The 19647-nt window shown below is 42.7% G+C and overlaps 1 protein-coding gene across 2 annotated transcripts in view; it reads right to left on the bottom strand.

The window, feature by feature from the left end:
• SORD (sorbitol dehydrogenase) overlaps nucleotides 1-19647 on the bottom strand; it is a 74627-nt gene that overhangs the window by 17985 nt on the left and 36995 nt on the right. The window contains exons 1-3 of one of the 2 annotated variants that reach the window (XM_006201735.4): nucleotides 14531-14749; nucleotides 4078-4111; nucleotides 778-942 (exon numbers count right to left, since the gene is read on the bottom strand). In XM_006201735.4, coding sequence (XP_006201797.1) covers nucleotides 778-942; nucleotides 4078-4111; nucleotides 14531-14593 — 262 coding nt within the window. In that variant the 5' untranslated portion in view covers nucleotides 14594-14749. Of the gene's footprint in view, nucleotides 1-777; nucleotides 943-4077; nucleotides 4112-14530; nucleotides 14750-19647 lie in introns of those variants that run through there. The other variant, XM_072962534.1, reaches the window with a different exon arrangement.

Consider the following 19647-nt stretch of genomic DNA (forward strand, 5'->3'; position numbering starts at 1 on the left):
ACACGAGAGAGAGAGAGAGAGAGAGAGAGAGAGAGAAAATTACAGGTTAATATTACTAACGAACAAACATAGATGCAAAAATCCTCAACAAAATATCAGCAAACCAAATTCAATAATAAAAGATCATACACAATGATCAAGTGGGATTTATTCCAAGGTTGTAAGGATGGTTGGATATCAGAAAAAAATGTAATACACTACATTAACAAATTAAAGAAAAAATAATTATCTCAAGAAGCATAAAAGGCTTTTCAAAAAATTCAACATCCATTTGATAAAAACTCTGAAAAAAGTGGGTGTAGATGGAACATAGCTCAACATTATAAAGGCCATATATGACAAGCCCACAGCTAACATCTTATTACTCAACTGTGAAAAACTAAAAGTTTTTCCTGTTAAATCAGGGATCGATAAGAATGCCTACTCTTGCCATTTTTATTCAACATAGTATTGGAAGTCCTAGCCACACAACTAAACAAGAAAAAGAAAAGGAACCCAAGTTGGAAAGAAGTAGTAAAATTATTACTGTTTGCAAATGACATGATACAAAGAAAATTCTAAAGAAGCCACCAAAAAACTACTAGAACTCAATGAATTTTGTAAAATTGCAGGATTCAAAACTAATATACAGAAATCAGCTACATTTCTATACACTAACAATGAACTGTCAGAAAGAGATTAAGAAGATAATCTCATTTAGCATTGAATCAAAAGGAATAAAACACTACTGTGTGTTGAATGGATAAACAAATCTATTAGCTGAAGGGCTTTGCTGACCTGGTTGTAGGTGCTTGACCAATGATCCCACTTTTACGACTGTTCCTGAAGCTTCATGTCCCAGCACCATTGGCTTTTTCACAACAAAATGTCCAATTCGACCATGCTGCCAGTAGTGGACATCTGAGCCACAGATTCCAACAGAATGCATCTTCAGCAGCACCTCTGATAAAAGAAAAAGGGAAAAGAAAAAAAGTGAGGGAAGGAACAACCCCTCTACCCTCTGAGACACCCTGGCATTTTTCTTCTGGGTAAAGGAGAGGGCTTGGTTTCAAAGACCAAGTACAAAATTTAGATCACAGAGGAAAACAAGCTAAACAGTAACCATGATTAAGTCTTGCAAGGCAAGAAAACTTCTACAGGGAAAAATAACTGCATATGAGGGTTAGGTTTGGCTATGGTGCTCAGTTGATTTGTCAAATACTACAATGTTGCTGTGAAGGTATTTTTTAAATGTGATTAACATTTAAGCACCTCCATGTTCACTACAGCATTATTTACGGTAGTCAAGATATGGAAACAATCTAACAATCCATTGATGGATAAATGGACAAAGGAAATGTGATTATACACACACACACGCACACACATATACATGCCATAGAATATTACTCAGCTGTAAAAAGGAAATCCTGCCATTTGCAACAACATGGATGGACCTTGAGGGCATTATGCTAAGTGAAATAAGTCAGACAGAGAAAGACAAATACCATATGATCTCACTTGTATGTGTAATCTAAAACCAAAACACAAAACAAAACCCTAGCAAGCTCATAGATACAGAGAATGGATTGGTGGTTGTCAGAGGCAGGGAGTAGAGAGTGAGTGGAGTATAATGGGTGAAGGGGGTTAAAGGGTACAAACTTCCAGTTATAAAATAAGTCTTGGGGACGGAATGTACAGCATGGTGACTATAGTTAATAATACTGTGTTGTATATTTGAAAGCTGTGAAGAGAATAGATCTTAAAAGTTCTCATCACAAGAAAATACACCTTACAACTAGACTTATTGTGGTGATCACCTCACAATATATACAAATGTCAAAGCATTATGTTGTAAACCTAAAGCTAATACAGTGTCATATGTCAACTGTACCTCAATAAAACAAACATTTAAACTAGTAGAATGAGTAAAGCAGATTACCCTCTCCACAAGTGGATAAGCCTCATCCAGTCAGTTGAAGGCCTTAAAAGAGAAGTCTTAGGTTTCCTGAAGGAGAGGGAATTGTCTTCAAGACTGACTTACATGAATTTTCAGCCTGCTGGTTAGCCCTACAAATTTCAGACTAACCAGCACCCACAATCACATGAATCAATTCCCTAAAATAACCTCACCTTCTCTCTATATACATATATAATAAATTTACATATAATTAAACATAAATAATAAACCTCTCTCTCAGTTCTGTTTCTCTGGAGAAATCTGACTAACATAACGCATAAGTAAGACATTATTAGTAGGAAGAAGTGCATCAACCACCTAAAAGAAAAAAACTCTTCTAGGAGATAACTATTTCCAGACAACATGCTATGCCTGATTCTTATCTATTCATTAGAGAGGCTGGCACAATCTGGGACTGGCAATACTTTGTGTGCTGTCAGGCTGAGTTCTTCATGCCCATTGTTTTGTTCAAAAGCACAGATTTAATTTAAACCATCAAAAGATTTTAACCGGCATTTCTCCTTCACAGGTTTGAATATAGAGAGATTTGGTGGTATTGTTGTTGTCAGTTTTCCAAGTTCAAAATAATGATGCTACTGAGCCCCTTTGCTGAAATAAGTCTTAAAGGATTACTAGTCTAGTCTGACTGAGTTCACCATGTTACCAATATCTTGCTGAGAAAAAAACTCTACCTTAGAAAGACAAAGAGACCCAAAGCTCTGCTCTGTACTCAGCTGTCTTACATACTCTGCCCTTGCCACAAACCATGGGTGACCCACCAGGAGTGGCTCTGTAGAACTTCCTTTGTTTTGGTGAACAGAGTAAGAAATGGCAGGGTGAATTTTGAAATCAAAGTCATTTGAGTTAGGAAAATTATCTCAGAGTTTCCTCTCTCAAAGTTACCAATTTATAATAAGAGATTATATTTGACTTGCTAGAACTCTAGTTGAAATTTACCATCGTTTCCCCTTCCAATTCACCGGCAGCAAGAGACAAGAAAGTGAGAACAGAATGCTGCTTCAGAGAAAGAAATAGTACAGGATCCTCTGGGTCCAAAACAGCACCCCCTCACGTTTTTTCCACCTCTGGAATCCATACCAAGTTTTCAGAACATAGTGAGGTGCCTCTTTTACTTCTCTGAACATATCTTGGTAAAAACACTTAATCCTTAAATATATATTACTTGCTAAACACTGATAGAAACAGCTATTGTCTATATTCTTATCACCATAAATTAGTAACCCAACTGACCTTTGAGTAGCAAAGCTCTTGAGGTTCCAGGAAAGCTACTTTCAACCTGATGTTCACACAGAATCTACAGTTCTGCGGTTAGGTGGGGCAAGGTGGGGAAGCATACATCCAACTCATCAAGGACAGAAAGCTGGGTGTGGATAAATTACCTATTGACACTCTGCCCCTTGCCCTAGTCTCACTTCAGGGTCCTGCTGTGGGATTCCAGAGATGGAAGGATTGGAACAGTGTCAGCTGGGATCTGACACAGCGAACAGGGTAGCATGACCTCCCCAGATACAGACACCACCCCAGGAAACATGCATGTCAGTTCAACTCGGCCATAAGGGGTGGAACAAAGGTGGCAGGAACCCCGCCCCTGTGTGCTCACCCACTCTCTGCTTCTGGTTGATTAGGACAGCAGGGTAGGGCCCCATGCAGCCCCTCTCACCCCTACTAGATTGAAGGTCTGGTCATCCTGGAGTGATGTTCCCCCTTTGCAACTAAAAGATTAAGATCTATAGACTTACTCCTTTTCAAAGGTTAGTTAGGGTTAGGACATGATTTAACCACCCAAATAGCAGCTTATACAGGATAGAGTAACCTAACCCAGCCATTAGGTTAAAAGAGGAACAATTCTGCTTTTGGTCCATAAATTGAAGACATTTTATGTCAAAAACTCTTTGGGACAAGTCAGTAGTCTGATATTATCACTCCTCTGGTTCCATCACTGTTTCTTTTATTTCATGTAGCAGCCAGGTTGGATCTATCTGGTCATGCTGTAGACAATGGACTAGGTTAAAAACCTAACAAAAGCATAGTTTTTAATGGAAGTAAAAGTAATAAACAGTAGGAAAAGAGGGCTAAGGGAGCAATGTACAATAAAATACTAAGTTCCAAGTACCTACCATTTGGGCCTGGTTCAGGGATAGGATAGTTCTCCTAAAGGAAACAAAATAGAAAAATTATTCAGTATGCATAATAACTTTACCTTATCAACATTCTGAATTTTTTTTTAAATTAAAGCTTCATTCAAATATTTCTTAGAATTAACACAGGCTGAGACTCAAGGGGCTACAATGAATACTGCTGACTCTAACTACAGACCTCATCCCACCCACCAGTGCAATTTACTGTGGACCTAGAAAAAGTATACTACATGCACCCTCAGGCAGAAAGGATTTCTCAGGGTCTCTGATATGGAATGTGGAAAACATATTCTTAGAAACAGATTTGTTTGGTACAAGGAAACGATGACAGTGTTTCTAGCAGTTGCATATGAGACTTTCCGTCTCTAAACAGGTTGGAGAAAGTGTGCGTGCTTCATTTTCACATCTGCACACAGACCAATAGTTGGTACTGTCTTCCAAAACCTCCCATGTGGAGCTTTAGAGGTCCCTTGGGAGCACACAGGACCTGCATTTTGGCCACTCTCATGGGTTAAAAAGCAATCTGGTGTTCACAGCTATTTATAATGACAATGATGATGATGATGATGATGATGATGATTGGTGGGTTTTTTTCCCCAATGCCAACTGGCTAGGAAATTCCTGGTGACAAAGAGGAAGGACAGAGAGCAGATAAATCCAAATGTTCATTTTATTAATTCTGTGAAGGCAGCCAAGAAGAGGGAGAAGGTATATAAAGTGTTCACTGCACCTACTGTGTGCCAGACAGTCTACTGGGGCTTTACATTTACACACATCATGGCACGTGGCCCATCATTTGCAGGTGAGAACCTGAGGCTGGGAAGGTAAATAACTTGGTCAAGGTCATATGGCCACAGACTGGATAAACAAGGGCTAAACCCAGGTGTGTCTTGACAATCAAGCCTGCCTTGCTGAATCCCACTGCACCTTAAAGTGGAAATGCCTTTTTTCCCTTCAGGGATGATGTACAGAGCAATCAGGTTACGAGAATGTTGGAGCTGGGCCCCACGCAGAGTACTATGGGAGGAAGCATTGCTCAAAGCAACCTCCTCAGAAAGCTTCCCCTAGATGCTTGTACAGGTAGCAATAAACACCACTAGGATTATTTAGCTAACAAGATAAGAACCCCCATGGCAAAAACCATGCCTTCAATCTCTTGGGCACCAAGGTACAGTGCCTTGAGGAGCTTGTACTTGTTAAGTAACCACTCCCCATAATTGTACTTCCACAGAAAGTCTGAGGCTCTTGCTCATCTCGCTCATCTGAGATTACTAGCCCTTTCTGTGTAGCAGCTCAAGGCTAATTTGAACTCCCTGTCTTCAGTGAAACAAAGATCAAAGGGATAATGCAATGCCGATTAGCTAATATCAGCTTCTTGTCAGGTCCTGTGCTAAATGCTGTCCTTACATAAACTTGGTTCATTGTCACCCTATGTAGTGCCTTCTAATATCCCATTTTTCCACATGATGAGACAGGAATGGGGAGATTTAGCAATCTGCCCATGGTAACACTAAGGTAATAAATGATGGAGCTGCACCCAAAGCAGCATGATGTGGAGAAAAGAGGCTCAGGGCAGCTTTTTTGTCTCTTAATAACTTAAACTGGCTACATTTGGGAGGAAGAGAGGAATGAAAGAAAGGAGGGAGGGAGGGAGCGAATCCATCTAGAAATGGGCAACTCAGGATAGCTGGCTGTCACCAAAACCCTTCTCAAAGTTGCTGGTCCCACATCTGCCATTACACAATATCAAGGACTACTGTGTTAAGTTTCGTTTCTGTTATACTGTGTGGAATTTAAAATTGCAGGTTAAATCGAAACTAAAGACTAAGTAAGGCCTTTGTTTCAAACATGGAGCAGCACTCTCCCCCACCTCCTGCCTGCTAAAGGCACTGGTAGGCAACTTCCAGGCACTGAGAGAAAATTCCACAGCATACTTTTCATATCCTTGGCTCCAATCAGGCCAGGTCTGAACGGCCCATTTAGGGTGGAAAGGTGTTAAGATTCAAACTCAAAGCAACAGTTGGAGACAACAAGTTGGCTCTGGGTCACTAGACATTACTACTATAAATGTTTACTGGTCTTAACAGAGCTGATCAACTTTGGCCTTACCACCTGGGCAAAGCCGCAGTGTCTCTCTTTGACACTAGGGGGTGCTGTGCCAACAATCTGGTTTTTCCTTTGTATCAGAACACACAAAGGACTTAAATACCACGCTCCCTGAAAACCAACTTTCCTTTCCCATTCTCTTTCTTGCTGATTCTAATCACCCTTACAGCCCAGCTTGGCTCCTGTCTCCCTTCTCTGCAGGAGACATGCCACCTAAGCACAAGACCATGTTAACATCAGTCCTTAAATATTAAGTAAATATTATTCTAAGCGCAGGTTGAGGAGCTCACAATGTTTTAGAAAGTGATTACAGCATGGTTACTTAAAAAACCTTTGCTTTTCATTTGTGGCTCCTTGGTATTATGTTGGCTACAATCCTGTTTACTTAATCTCCTTTTCTGTCTCAGATTTCAGCAGTCATATTCTTTCATTTATACTATTTCTCATGTATCAAAATTTCTTAGTCCTCTGAGATCTCCATCTTTTGCTTTTATCCTCATGGCCCCTTTCTTCATTCTCAAAGGTTTTGAAATCAGGCATATTCAAGGTTTCCAGTGCAGAATTTCTTATCTTTCTGTGAGTGATAGTAATAAGGGGATAAAGAGAAGTTGAGTAATTGTTCTTTACTGTAGTTATGTAAGTTTTGCAGCATTTTTCACTTCAAGTCAGTCTCCCTTCTGTCTTCTTCAGGTCTTCTCCCCACCACCCCAAATAAATCACAGTAATACTTTGGAAGACCTCTCCATGGGAACATGGAATCATCTCAGGTGCCTCCCTCTAAAAATGTTATCTTACTTTTCCTAAATATATTTTCTTAAACTAGTTTAAATAGATATTTCCTAAATATATTCTATTGCCCCCCTTTCCACTACCTCCACCTGCACATCTGAGTTTACACCCTCAGTACGTCTTGCCTGGATCACAGCCAATGGACTCAACGTGAAGAGAAATTAGAAGATGCCTTTCCCTCCTCCAGCCAATCTGAGTGGTGCAGTGGTGGAGAACTCAGACTTTGGAATCGCCTGTCCGTGTTGAAACCCAGGGTCCTCGCCAGGACCTGTGTGACCTCAGGGCAGTTACATAACCTCTTTGTGCCTTCAATTTCCTCCTCTATGTAAGGAAGATAATCATAAAAGAGAGTGCCCGACTCATAGTAAACAAGTTAGCTCTCATTACAAAATAAATAAAGTCAAAGTTCTTTCTGTATAATTAGCTCAGAGTATGGTTGAACCAGCTCAGGACAATCTTGTCCTTTTCCTTTTGAAAAGGATAAAGTTTTAAAAAGTTGTTTGGGAGAGAAGTTGTATTTCCCTTGTTTTCATGTCAATATCAAGAGAACAAAACTGCTCCTTTAAAGACTGGAATTTAGAAGAAAGCTGAAGTAAGATTCCAGCAGTGTTTTTCGGCTTGATTCTGTCAGTTGAGGGAAAGGGTGTAAAAGCAGTGCGACCTGCCTTAGAGTAAGGGACAGCAGACAGGGCTGGGAGAAAGTGGCCAGTCTTTTCCCAAGCCCTTGGAGCCCACCTTTGCCACCTGCTCTGCCTGCCAGGTCTTCTGTTAACCTGCTGGCTGGCTGCCCTGTACCCTCAAGGAGAGCAGAGCAGGCAATCCTACTTTTGCTTCCCTCCATCCTCAATTTTCCCCAATCCCGTGAGGGCTTGAAGGGTGTTTTGAGGGTGGGAGGACAATCCAAAGGTTTCCCATTTCACTAAGAGACTTTGTTCTAGCTGCGTTGGTCCTGCAAACTGGGGTCAAAGTAGAAGAACTGGACACTCTCCCAAGGTTCACTGAGCTGGTCTCCAGCCTCCAGCCCAGGCTCTCTGGTTCCAACCAGCCACCTTCTGCTGATAACAACCCTTCTAAAATGCAAACTCATTTAAAGTGCCCAGTGGCCCTGCAAAAAATCCTAAACCCCTCATGTTGCAGGCTGCCTGCCTCCCTGCAAGCTTCCTGCAATTCCCAAACCACCTTGTACTCACTCGCTCACCTCCTGGGGCCATTTCTCCACTGGCCCATCCCTCTCTTTCTTCAAGATCCATAGGAGGTGGGAAGTTAGGGGGAGACATCTGCAATGATTTCCTAATTCCTGTGGGAATTTGAGGAGATTTAGGTTTGGGTCTGTGGGGACTGCAGTATCTGCGGCATCCAGGTGGGGCTGTTAAATAGGCAGCAGTACTCCTGGGACTGGTGCTCAGATGTGGGTCAGGGACAGACTCATGAACATGAACCATGAACATAGAGAGAAACAGTTAACTCCAGCAAAAGTCTTCCCTATCCTCACCAACCTTCCTCTCCTTTGTGCTTCCCTAGCACCTAGAATTGAATCCATATAGGATGGTTACAGTCTTATTTAATTCTCAGCTGTGATAAATAAAGTTAAAAAAATTTCCTAATTCAGAGTGTACTAATAAATATAACTATACATGAACCTGTTAGATGGTTTTTTATTTTAAGCAAAAATATGGAAACTGAGCTTGGTTAGATGCTTGGTTGGATTGATTAAGTGCTCACTGGGTTCAGGTCTATGTAACAGAACATTAACATTTAAAAAAAAATATTGAGCTGAATATCACTTCACAAAACCTGACCATATTTTTCCCCAGTAATTAATATTCTTTGGGTAAATGTGGTTTGGGGAAAACTGCCAGCTTTAACAGCCACACTAAAAGATTTATCAGGTGGACGTCAATACTGTATATATGGGTATGTATTTCTCCTCCTTAATTTCTCTGTCATGCACTTTTAAAAGAAATTTCCCCTACACTCATCCGTAATTCTAGGTTTTTTCCCCAGAACAAAGTCACTTTTACCATGTTTATTAATAGTACTAGGACTTAGTACATAAAATGTTAAAAGCCTATTTGTGATATTGTTTACTGCTTCTCCTGCTTTTAGGGGAAAATGTTAGCTTTGTACTTCTTGGCCTTTTGTAGACAAAGGCACTGGCCTTCCAAGGCAGTTGGCAGAGATGGCAGTATTTGCTGGATTTAATTCCTATTGTTTATCTGGTTTGGGTTCTGTTTTATTGTTGAAACATAATTAAGATAAAAGAGAAAGGAAGTATTTCTTTGGGTTATTTACTACTACTTGGTTTTCCCTTTTTTGGAAGGAGTTTTAGATTCTATTTTCAGTCTTGGCTGCCTCTACTAAGTCTAACTCAGGTATTAAAGGGTTAAGTAGCCTGCATTTCCTCATTCACAGTAATCTGGTTTAATCCATCTTCTCCTTAAAACCTATCAGGATCTTTTAATTTAATCCTATAAGCAGATAGGTCTGCCTGCTGGTAGCAAAGCTAACCAGGGAGAGGGACCTGACGCCCAGGACCATTCAGGCTGCTGTGTGTTCACATCCCCTCTTTCTACAATTCCTTCCTCCTCCTCACCCAAAAATCTTCACAGTAAAGTGTATATGGAAGGAGGGGACATTCTGAATGTGTTGTATTACAAATATAGAATTATCTTACTTTTAAAATATTATTACAGATTCAAAGCAATTCTTTTGACATCACGTATAATACATTTCCTCACAGAGCAAAAACTCAAGAAATACCTTCAAAGTACTCTGATTAATGTTTAAACTCGATGCTGACTCACTGCTTTCTCTGCCTTTTAGAATTAAACAACATCAACCCATCATTCTGAAGTGGTTATTTTTGCCTTTAACATGTTCTCTCCTCATACAGCTAGTCATAAAACAAAAATCTGACTACATCCCCTCCGTGGTGTCCACCTTCCTGGACGTGGAGGCTGTGTTATGCCTGTTCTTCTCCATGTCCAACACTTAACGCCTGAAATCTGGTTGAGCTGGCTATCAGGAATAAGGGAGATAACGTGCTCTCAGTATGGTCAATGGACTGTTGCTGATCGGTGATGCAATATGCACAGAAATTGATCGAAGCATTTAGAAATGTTTACAGCATTTTGACATTGCTGCAATGTCCAAATGAAGTATACAAATATTTTGGTCCATGCCTTATTGGGAATAAAAATAAAATCTCAGATAGTTTGTGAAGCACAGTATTAAAGCACCCAGCATATGCCTGCAATGTAGCAAGCACTCAACATGTTCATTCCCTTCATTTCCCTTACTATTCAAGTGAAACCTAGAGCATTAAAAGACCAAAGCCTTCCACCCTCACCTCTATTCCCTCAAATAACTTCTGCAGAGAAAAACTAATTTTATATCCCAACTCCATGAACTAGTAATTCAGAGAATGGTGTAGGGGAGCAGATCCAAGATATGTCTCTAGGGCATATTAATTATTTTAAGCTGGTTATTTTTAAAGAAATAGCAGACTTGGGAAAATCTCTGAAAACCTTTTTGTAAGCAACACTTACACTTGTAAGGGAAATCCATTTATAAGGGTGTCTCCCTCACTGTACCAGGAAAAGGAGGATGACCAAATCTCTAGAAACTTATTCATGAAGGCAAGGACTTAAATCTGTTTAACAACCTACCCTTTTTTCTGTGGCTTATCTGGCAACCTCCCATAGCTGATTCCCCACCCTCAAAATCCTCTTTCTCTTTAGCTGAGGATGGCATTCAAGGTGAGGCCTTTGGCCATTTTGGCAAGTTTTTCAGTTTTCCTGGTGTCTCCCATGTACACATGTTATTAAAATTTTGTTTGATTTTGTTCTGTTAATCTGTCTTATGTTAATTTAATTCTTAGACCAGCCAGAAGAACCTAGAAGGATTGAGGAAATTTCTTCCTCCCCAACACGATCCAATCTTCACACAACACAGAGGTGAGTACTACTACCACCCCCATTATACAGACTGGAAATTGAAGCAGAAAGTAATTTGGCAAGTCACACAATCAGAAGCAGCAGAGCTGAGGCTAAACCCCACTCTGGCCCCAACCTGGCTTGTGACCTCATTACTGTTTCCATTTGAAGAGGACCTCAGCAAGTTGACACTGTTTGCTGATAAGTTGTTTGTCTCTTGCTTGGTCATCTTTCCCCTTGATCCTTTAAAGTCCACATGTTATCTATTTAAAATGGGGGTAGGAGGGTATAGGAGTGAACAGCTTTAAGTCTCTCCCTCTTTTTCTCTCCTTACAAGGAAACCACCAGTTCTCAGTATGTATATGTGTATATACACTCTCTCTCTCTGATTTACCACCCAGCATAAATGTCCCAGAGTCCAGACCACTGTGCAGGCCAGAGCACTGGAGCTGCTAAGGCTCCTCCCTTGCTGTTGCTGTGATGAGGAAAACGTTTTTCCTTCCTGATAGCCACCGCTTAGAGAAAGAAAAGGGAATCCTGGCTTTACACAGGTAGGCTGGAGGAAGGCTGGGTGTTACGTTTCCTTCCTGGAAAGTGGGGGCAAGTTTCAAGTGGCCCAAGTCACATTTTCCCGCAGAACCATTGCCCTGGATGCTGCCTAGTCCCTGGCCTTACCTGAAGCAGGACAGCAACACTGGGAAGAGCTGAGCCCTCACTTCCTGTTTCAGAACCCTTCAGATTTCAAAAATGGGCCCTTTTCCCAAACAACTCCTTTCACGTGAGTTTCTGAGGCACCAACCATTTTTATCAGGGGATCCTGTCTCTGGTTGGCCCAAATGACCACAGCCTACTGCACCCAGGATACATCGATTTTATTTTGGTTCTCCCAAAGGGAGGAGAGCTGGTTGCTCCTCTTCAAAGCTGCCCCAGGACCGTTCTTCCCTGTTGCTCTCTGGTTTACTACTGGCACCACTGACCCCAACCCCAAACCACTTTGCCTATTTGCTTTAAGGGAGGGGGTGCAAGGGCAGAGATACTTTACTGAGGGGGTTCCCTATGGAGGTGCTGGGGGACAAAAGCACTCAGGAAGGAGTGGCGAGGGTCCAGGAGGGTCTGCGTTGGGTTGCAGATGTCTCTGAGGCAGCAGCTTTCCTGGTCACTCTCCTCGGCCGACAGCTTTCTGCCCCTTCCCTTTCTGTGTTGGGGCTCTCTCTAGGATAATGTCCTCCACTTCTTTGCTTCTCACTCCACATGTCCCACTCAGGCAACGCAAGCTTATCCATCCACAATTTCCTCTTAGGGCACTACTCTGGGCAGGACAATTCTCCATTGAGCAGGATGGTGCCGTAAACTGAATGTAGTCTGTCCCTCAGTCATTTTGACAACTAACCTCCCCCTCTCCAAATACATTTCTAAATACCCCCTGGGGAGGGGGTGTGGTACTGCTCAGTAGAGCAGCAAATAGCTCCTGAATCTACATCTCCAGCCCAGACAGCATCCCCGCACTCCAGATGCCTAAGACCAAGGTAATTTCTCAGAGACACTGTAATGTCCTGTCCCAGAGACATCTTAAATTCAAACCTGATCATTTTGATCTACTCTCCTTTGTCTAGTAAATGAACTCCACCATTTCCCACTCTAAAACAGACCTGGGTTCCTCCTGAATTTACCTTGGGTAATGAGTTTAGGAATTAAGGCAAAACAGATTCTAGGGTTGTAATTATAGTTCTGGTCATTATTAGGTACATGACCTTAAGGAAGGCCCTGAACACATGGAGAGGCAGGCCCTGTCCACCTCTCCAGCTTTACCACCAGTGCATTCAATACATCACACTATTTACAGAGCCAGTAAACAGGACCTGCAATCTTGTACTTCACTCATCTTTGCACTTGCTCTTCCATTTGCCTGAATGATCCCTAGTTACCCTCCAAGAACCAGCTCATGTAGCATCCATCCCCTCTAGGGCCCCTTCCCTGGACAAAGGCTCCCTGTGAGGCCTTTACTCTCTGTGGCCTCTATCAAAGCCTTCACAGTCTTAATTGTTTACTTCATCTGTCTGACTCTCTAGAGTAGCTTGGGGATGGGGGGGGGCGTCCTCCTTCTCTCTGGGCCCCCAGCCCACTGCTCGGCACATGGCAGGCACCTTCATCTAGTAAATCTTTGTGGAATGAAAGAGTGAGTTTGAAATCACTCTGCAAGTTGTGTAGAGCTGTACCACTTCCTTTCCTTCATAATACCATCTGGTCTTTGTGGCAACAAACATTAATAGTGTCAGTTTAATTCAGGACCTTGGGTGGAGGCTCTAAGGGGAACAGAAAGCACTGGAATGGAAGTCTAAACCTCTGGCTTCTTTTCTGGGCTGTTAACTAAGGAAGCCTGTCACCTTGGACATGGCACTTTCCTCAGCTAAGGAAATGGTGAGTTGGCTCCAGGCAGGAGTTCTTAGTCTGGGGTCCACACACATCTAGAGGGTCTATGAAGGGGCTGAAAGGAAGTCCATAAACTCTCTGAAATTGCTGCCAAACTCAATCTGTTTGCATTTTGTGGGGAGAGAGACCACGGATTCTCAAATAGTCAAAAACTGCTAATCTGGATAATTTTCTGAATCTCTCCAATCTAGATCCTGGTACATGTTCTCTCTGAGGGGGAAGGAAGTGTTAGAGAAGAGCAGAGATGGCTGGCACTCATCTGACATACCCACTGCCCAGGCCCATCTGAGACAGACTTTGTCAAGGGAGCCCTGGCACAACCACAGGGCTGACTCTGCATCTCCCAGAATGTTGGCCCCATGAGCCAGGGAGCAGAGGCAGGGTCTGGGGTGGAGGAGGCACATACAAAATGCTCTTAAAGGGACAGGGAAGCAGGATCAGAAAGAAAAATGGCTAGAAAGTGAACCAGATATGGACTAAGGGAGATAAGGAGGAAAAGAGCTTTAGAGACATAGACACTATCAAGATCCAGATATCTGGTACAGACAGGCATGGGGAACACCAAGAGTCCTAGAGATGGAGGCCTGGGCTGACAGGAAAGGAGGAAGGAACTGGCATTTTCTGAGTCCCTAGTAAGTACCAGGTACTTTCCTAACCATAATAACCTTGCAAAGAAGGTTTTATCAGCCCCAAGCAAGAGAGATTAAATACGGGTTCCACAGCTTTTAAATGTCCTTCTGTCCATCACCCCCTCACCTCTCTTCCTGCCCTGCAATGTCTGCCCAGAGAAGTTCAAGGCATGTCCTAAGTCAGAGAGTCTCCCCGGTATCTCTTCTGCAAAGTGCAATGACAAGACGCTGGACTATGAATCTGCAGCTGGCAAAGAAAGAAGGCTTCAATCATTCTGCGGCCTCCCTGGGCTCTGGCCACGTGCCGGCCACTGGGCTAGGTTCCAGGAGGCACGCGACATGGACTCTGCTCTTAGCATCTTAGCACGAACCATCAACCGGCCCCCCTCCCCCCAACATGGTAACCGGCTCGGATCTGGGCAGCCAGGGCGCACAGTGTGGGGCCCAAAATACGCTGGAACTGGCGAGCTTGGGACCGCTGCTGGGCTTGGAAGTAAGTAGGGCAGGATCGGGCTAGACTTCCCACTCCCATTCCAGTTTTACCAGGCGCAGGTCTCCGGGTCCGTGCACCACCACGGAGAGGTTCTCGGCCTTGGCCGCCGCCATGTCGCGCGCTCTCTCGGGTGGAGGCTGCAGTCCGCAGGTCGCGAGGTGGTTTGCTTGGCGGCCCCACGGAGGGTTAGGGGTGAGGGGCGGGAGGCCGGGCTTGGACTAGGCAGCGTGCGCCGGCCGGGGGCGGGACTTCTTAGTCCCTGACAGCCGGGGCGGGGCTACCGTGGAGGGGCGGAGCCGCCCTCCTCTCTCCTTAGGGCAAGCCTACGGGGTGGGGAGGCGGGTAAGGAAGGGTAAGGAGGGGCGGCGAAGTTAGGCTGCTGCGTCCATCTGCAGGGCACTGTTTTAGTCTGCCTCACATCCAAGCAGACATATCTGCTCTGAAAATAGGCAGTGGCAATAGCCCTGAGGCCAGCGTTCTCAAACTTTAGCTGCAGAGGAATGGGAATGCGCAATGTGGGGCACTTTCTCAGGACCAGCCCTAGATTTTGATACAGTTAAGTCCAGTCTGAGCTGAGGTCTGAGAGTCTGTACTATTAGCATTGGGATTGTTGAGGCTGCAGGTGGGGCAGAGTCTACACATGGGGAACAGGTGCTACACTGATGTAGCATCCATGTTGGCCCTCTGTCCCCAGAATCCAGCAAAATGCCTGGTACCAGCAGAAGTGAATGAATGAATGGGTGCATCAGCCCATGCACCTGATGCATCAGTGTAAAGAAGCTGTGAGACTCTTTCTCTTAACCAGCTCTGCTTCTTATATTAGGAGCAGGATTTCTGCCCAAATTCTTCCTTCAAGCCTCTTTACCTAACAGTGAAGTTTTACTCTAAGTGGAGAGAGCTGCCCTCTGGAAAGGCCAAAGTCTATTTATAAAGGCCTCTTCCTCCTCTGAAGTCTCTGAAGACAGTGTAGGGATTTCATTCCCTACAGCTCTCCTCCTTCCCCAGACACTCTACCAGATCCTCTTACATCCGCCAGGAGACTTTCCCCAGCACCCCACCCCTTGAAGATATCTCAGTGTGGCACTTTCTGCATGCTCCACACATGGGACACAACATATAGTTTCACCAGTAACCATCCCTTCTCCAAATGCACTGGAAGCCCACTTAGGCCAAGGACTCATTTCTTAAACAGAACCTGGTAAAATGTTTTGTACAGTGTAGGAGCCTCCAAAATACTTTTTGATGATGAACATGGGTCAAACTCTGGAATGCCAATAATGACCAAAAGGGAAGAGGGGAGGCAACGGGATGGATTTTGCAGGGGACTTACAGAGTCTGTCATGTTCTTTGATTTAAGACACCTCCTACAAGGTTTGGCTTGCTTGTCTGGTGCCCCAGGCTGTTCCTGCACTCAGCTCCTGAGCAGGCCTCGGAGAGGTGACTAGAATTTAAAACTCAGCTTCCCCTCCTTGCCTTGTGGGGTTTCCTCACAGTCTCTCAGCATGTCTTTCCAATGAGTAAAGCTGAAGATGGAGAAAGCCTCAGGAATGGCTTAAGAGCTGAGGACTACTTGAAGGAGACACTTCTTCAGTTTTAAATTAGAAAACAGAACACCAGAACCAAAGCAAAAGTCACTAAAATGATGACACAATTGCTGCACTTGGAGTGGTATATATATTTTCTCTTGAGCAATAGCACTTGAAACTGTCTTGAAGGTTGTTGGCTGGAGGCCTAGAGATTTGAAAGGGTAGGAGACACATTTAAAAGGTATTTTATATATATATATATATATATATATGTATATTCCAGACTAGCGCTGTTTATAGAAAAGTTAACAAGGTGAGTTGATGACGATTTTAAGAAAGTGACATTTTAAAAATAAAAAAGCAAGTTGTCATTACAGTATTTAAACAACTTGTTGTGACATTTCTACATAAGTTCCTCACAGAGACCAGCATCCACAGTGGTGAGGAACAAACTTTTTTAGGCATTCTACTGAATGAAGGATAAAATGCTGGCTTTGCCTTTGCTGATGACCTGCTTAGCACAGCTTCTCTGGGCCTCTGCCTAACTTTCCCAAACAGCACAGCACTTTTAGGCACTCTCTCCACTGAATACAACTTCAACAAGTTGTCGATAAAATTCTGCTGTGAAAACTTGTTTGGAATTGAAAAATTAAATCACAAGATGTGTATCTTCTGTAGTTACATCTAGAAAAAAGGAGACTGTAGCCCAGGGAACATCCTACCACTGATACTGGGTTACTTCAGGTCTGGAATTTTACACAGTGTACTAACAAGAAAAATCAGTATGCCGCAGGGCTTTAGTGTTCTAAAGGTCAGAACAGTTATAAAATTCTGATTTTCAGATTTCTCCATTTGGTCATCAACTATTCAATTACTCAAAAAAAAACTATTCAATTACTCAAACTTGGTTATTTACAACAAAAGAAAGAAAGACACAACAAAAACAAACAAACAAAAAACAAAAAGAAACCATGAGGCTTCCTGCAGACCTTGGAAATAAAAGTTACCAATGAGTTAAACTGGTAAAATCCACATGCAATGGATGAGATTAATGAGCTTCCCTAAGGAACTAGTAATATACCTGCCATTAGCAGATCTTAAGAAAGGATTAAGAAGGGTTAGGAAAAGGAACTAAGAAAGTAGAAATTTTAGTCTAGAACTGTCTAGGGGAGACAGGTGCTTGGTGGCAGTGGTGGCAATGCTGCTGACACAGAAAAGTAGAAGCAAGGGGACCAGTTAAAGGTTACTGGCACATGTCAGCTGAGAATGGTAACTTGGACTTATGTAAATGTGGAGATAGAGTGAAGTGGATAGATCCAAGATTTACTTTTTTTTTTTACATTTTTTATTGATTCATAATCATTTTACAGTGTTGTGTCAAATTCCAGTGTTCAGCACAATTTTTCAGTCATTCATGGACATATACCCACTCATTGTCACATTTTTTTCTCTGTGATTTATCATAACATTTTGTGTATATTTCCCTGTGCTACCAAGATTTACTTTTGAAGAAGGTTCCATGGGACTTAGTAAGGGATTGGCTCATAGGAGTTGAGGGGAAGTTATTGGAAAGGCTGACTTCCGGATTTCTGACATGATTAATGGATGGATGAGATTATATTATCTGATACGGGCAGTGCTAAGGGAGGAGGAGCAGATTTAGGTGAAAGATCAGGCAGATAATTTTGGATAGACCAAGTATGAGACACCTGTGAGAAATACAGGTGAAATGACCAAGTGATATAAGGGCATATTTGACATAAGGGTTTGGGAGAGTCTAAGCTTGAAAAGTCTACACTTAATTTGGAAATCATTGGTGTGTAGACTGTATTTAAAGCAAACAGATAAAATAAGATAATCTAGGGGGAGTGCATAGAATGAAAAAGACACAGCTCAGGTCTAAGCTCTGAGCATCCAATATTGAGGGACGAGGAAAAGAAAGAGGGGTCATCAAAGGATACTGAGAATAGTGAAGCTATGATAGGAAAAGGCAATGTCTTAAAAAGGAAGTGGCCAACTGTTGAATACTGATGAGAACTCAAGGTGGAAACCAAAAAGTACCTTGTGGATTTAGCAACAAGGAAGTCATTGGTGATCATGGAAAAGAAGTTTAATGCAAAGATGGGAGTAGAAGCCATATTAGGTTGAGATCATTCATCCATTCATTCAGCAAATATCTAATAAGTATCTACAACATGCCAGGCACAAGATTTTTGGGAGACAATGAACAAGACAAACACAATCTCCACTTCAGGGAGGCAAAGCCATTAAATAGATAATCACAAAAGTAATGACTTATCCATAATAATGGTAAAGGCTATGATGAAAAAGGTAAGGATACGATGAAAGTATGTATCAAGGGAACTCAGTCTAGCTTGAAAGCAAGGAAAGGTTGCCTCAAGAAAGTGATATATAAGCTGTTCTTAAAAGACTTGCATAGTCACATCAGTGAGGTTAAGGAGAGAGTGTGTATTCCAGGTTGAAGGAACCACACACATGGAGTCCTTAATGGAGAAGAGAGTGTCATTAAAAGTCAGCAGTAGGGCAAGGCCACAGTGAACAAGGGGATCCAACCCAGAGGTCTTCTGGTGTTTCACATTGCTGGAAATGCAGAAGTGTGAGAAGAAATGTGGTGAGAATGCCTATGGCTGAAGACCTTAGGGACGAAGCTAGAATATCACTCTTCTCCAAGGTGAGGAGTTCACTCTGAGGTACAAAGTCCATTTTGTAGCAAGAACAAGGAGCATATCTTGGTGGTAGAAACTCCCAGAACTATTTTGGTTCTGAGAATTAGACAAGATGGGGTTGAATAAGGAATTCTGTGGACAAGGAGGCAGTGGGGAAGAACTGATAGGCCATGTTATAAACATCCCAACAGTTGCCTATCTTTGTGGCTGGGAGAAATAGGAGCTAAGAGTTCTTACAGACAATCTGGGTTATAGGGGAAATTCCTGTTAGCCTAGAATTCAGCCTTGTCCTCTTCATGTTATGTCTACAAATAGCTGGTCAGGATTAGTTTACTTTACTCAGAAGTTATTTATCAATAAAGGATTAGAATAGGAACTATACAAACATGATACAGGAAGAAAGAAGAAGGGAAAAAATACAGACAAAGAAAATTTACCAGAAAAATATTGTTGAGGAGTAAATGAAACTTGTGATAGAAGAATGTGTCATAAAACTGAAGAGGACATCTAATGTTCAAGGCACTAATGTGGAGAGGGTCAATGAGGGGGTGGGATCCTAAGTGGGATGAGAAGGGCATCCTCACAGGGGAATGTAGGAATATGTAGTGTCAAAGCACTCAAAAGGTAAGGAGGAGTCCACCTAGGGGAAGCACAGCTCAGTGTGAGATGAAGGAGACTGAGTATAATGAAGAGGATGGCCATGGGGCAGGGCCAGTGTCGGGTAAGGGAGCCTGGGTAAGCTGGGGACAGCATTTGCTCAGGTCAGGGGAAAGCCACAGAGATAAGAGATTGGGAGATAGGGTGATTGATAAAATAAGTAAATATATCAAGGATTATGGGAGGTTTTCTCACTGTTGGATAAGGAATTTACAAACATGGAAAGAGAGAAAAACAGAACTCTGTGTGGTGTTGGATAAAACTGAAGAGATCAGTGTGAACTCATGGTTTTCAATA

Source organism: Vicugna pacos, chromosome 6 (assembly GCF_048564905.1).
Source record: "Vicugna pacos chromosome 6, VicPac4, whole genome shotgun sequence".
Classification (NCBI taxonomy): domain Eukaryota; kingdom Metazoa; phylum Chordata; class Mammalia; order Artiodactyla; family Camelidae; genus Vicugna; species Vicugna pacos.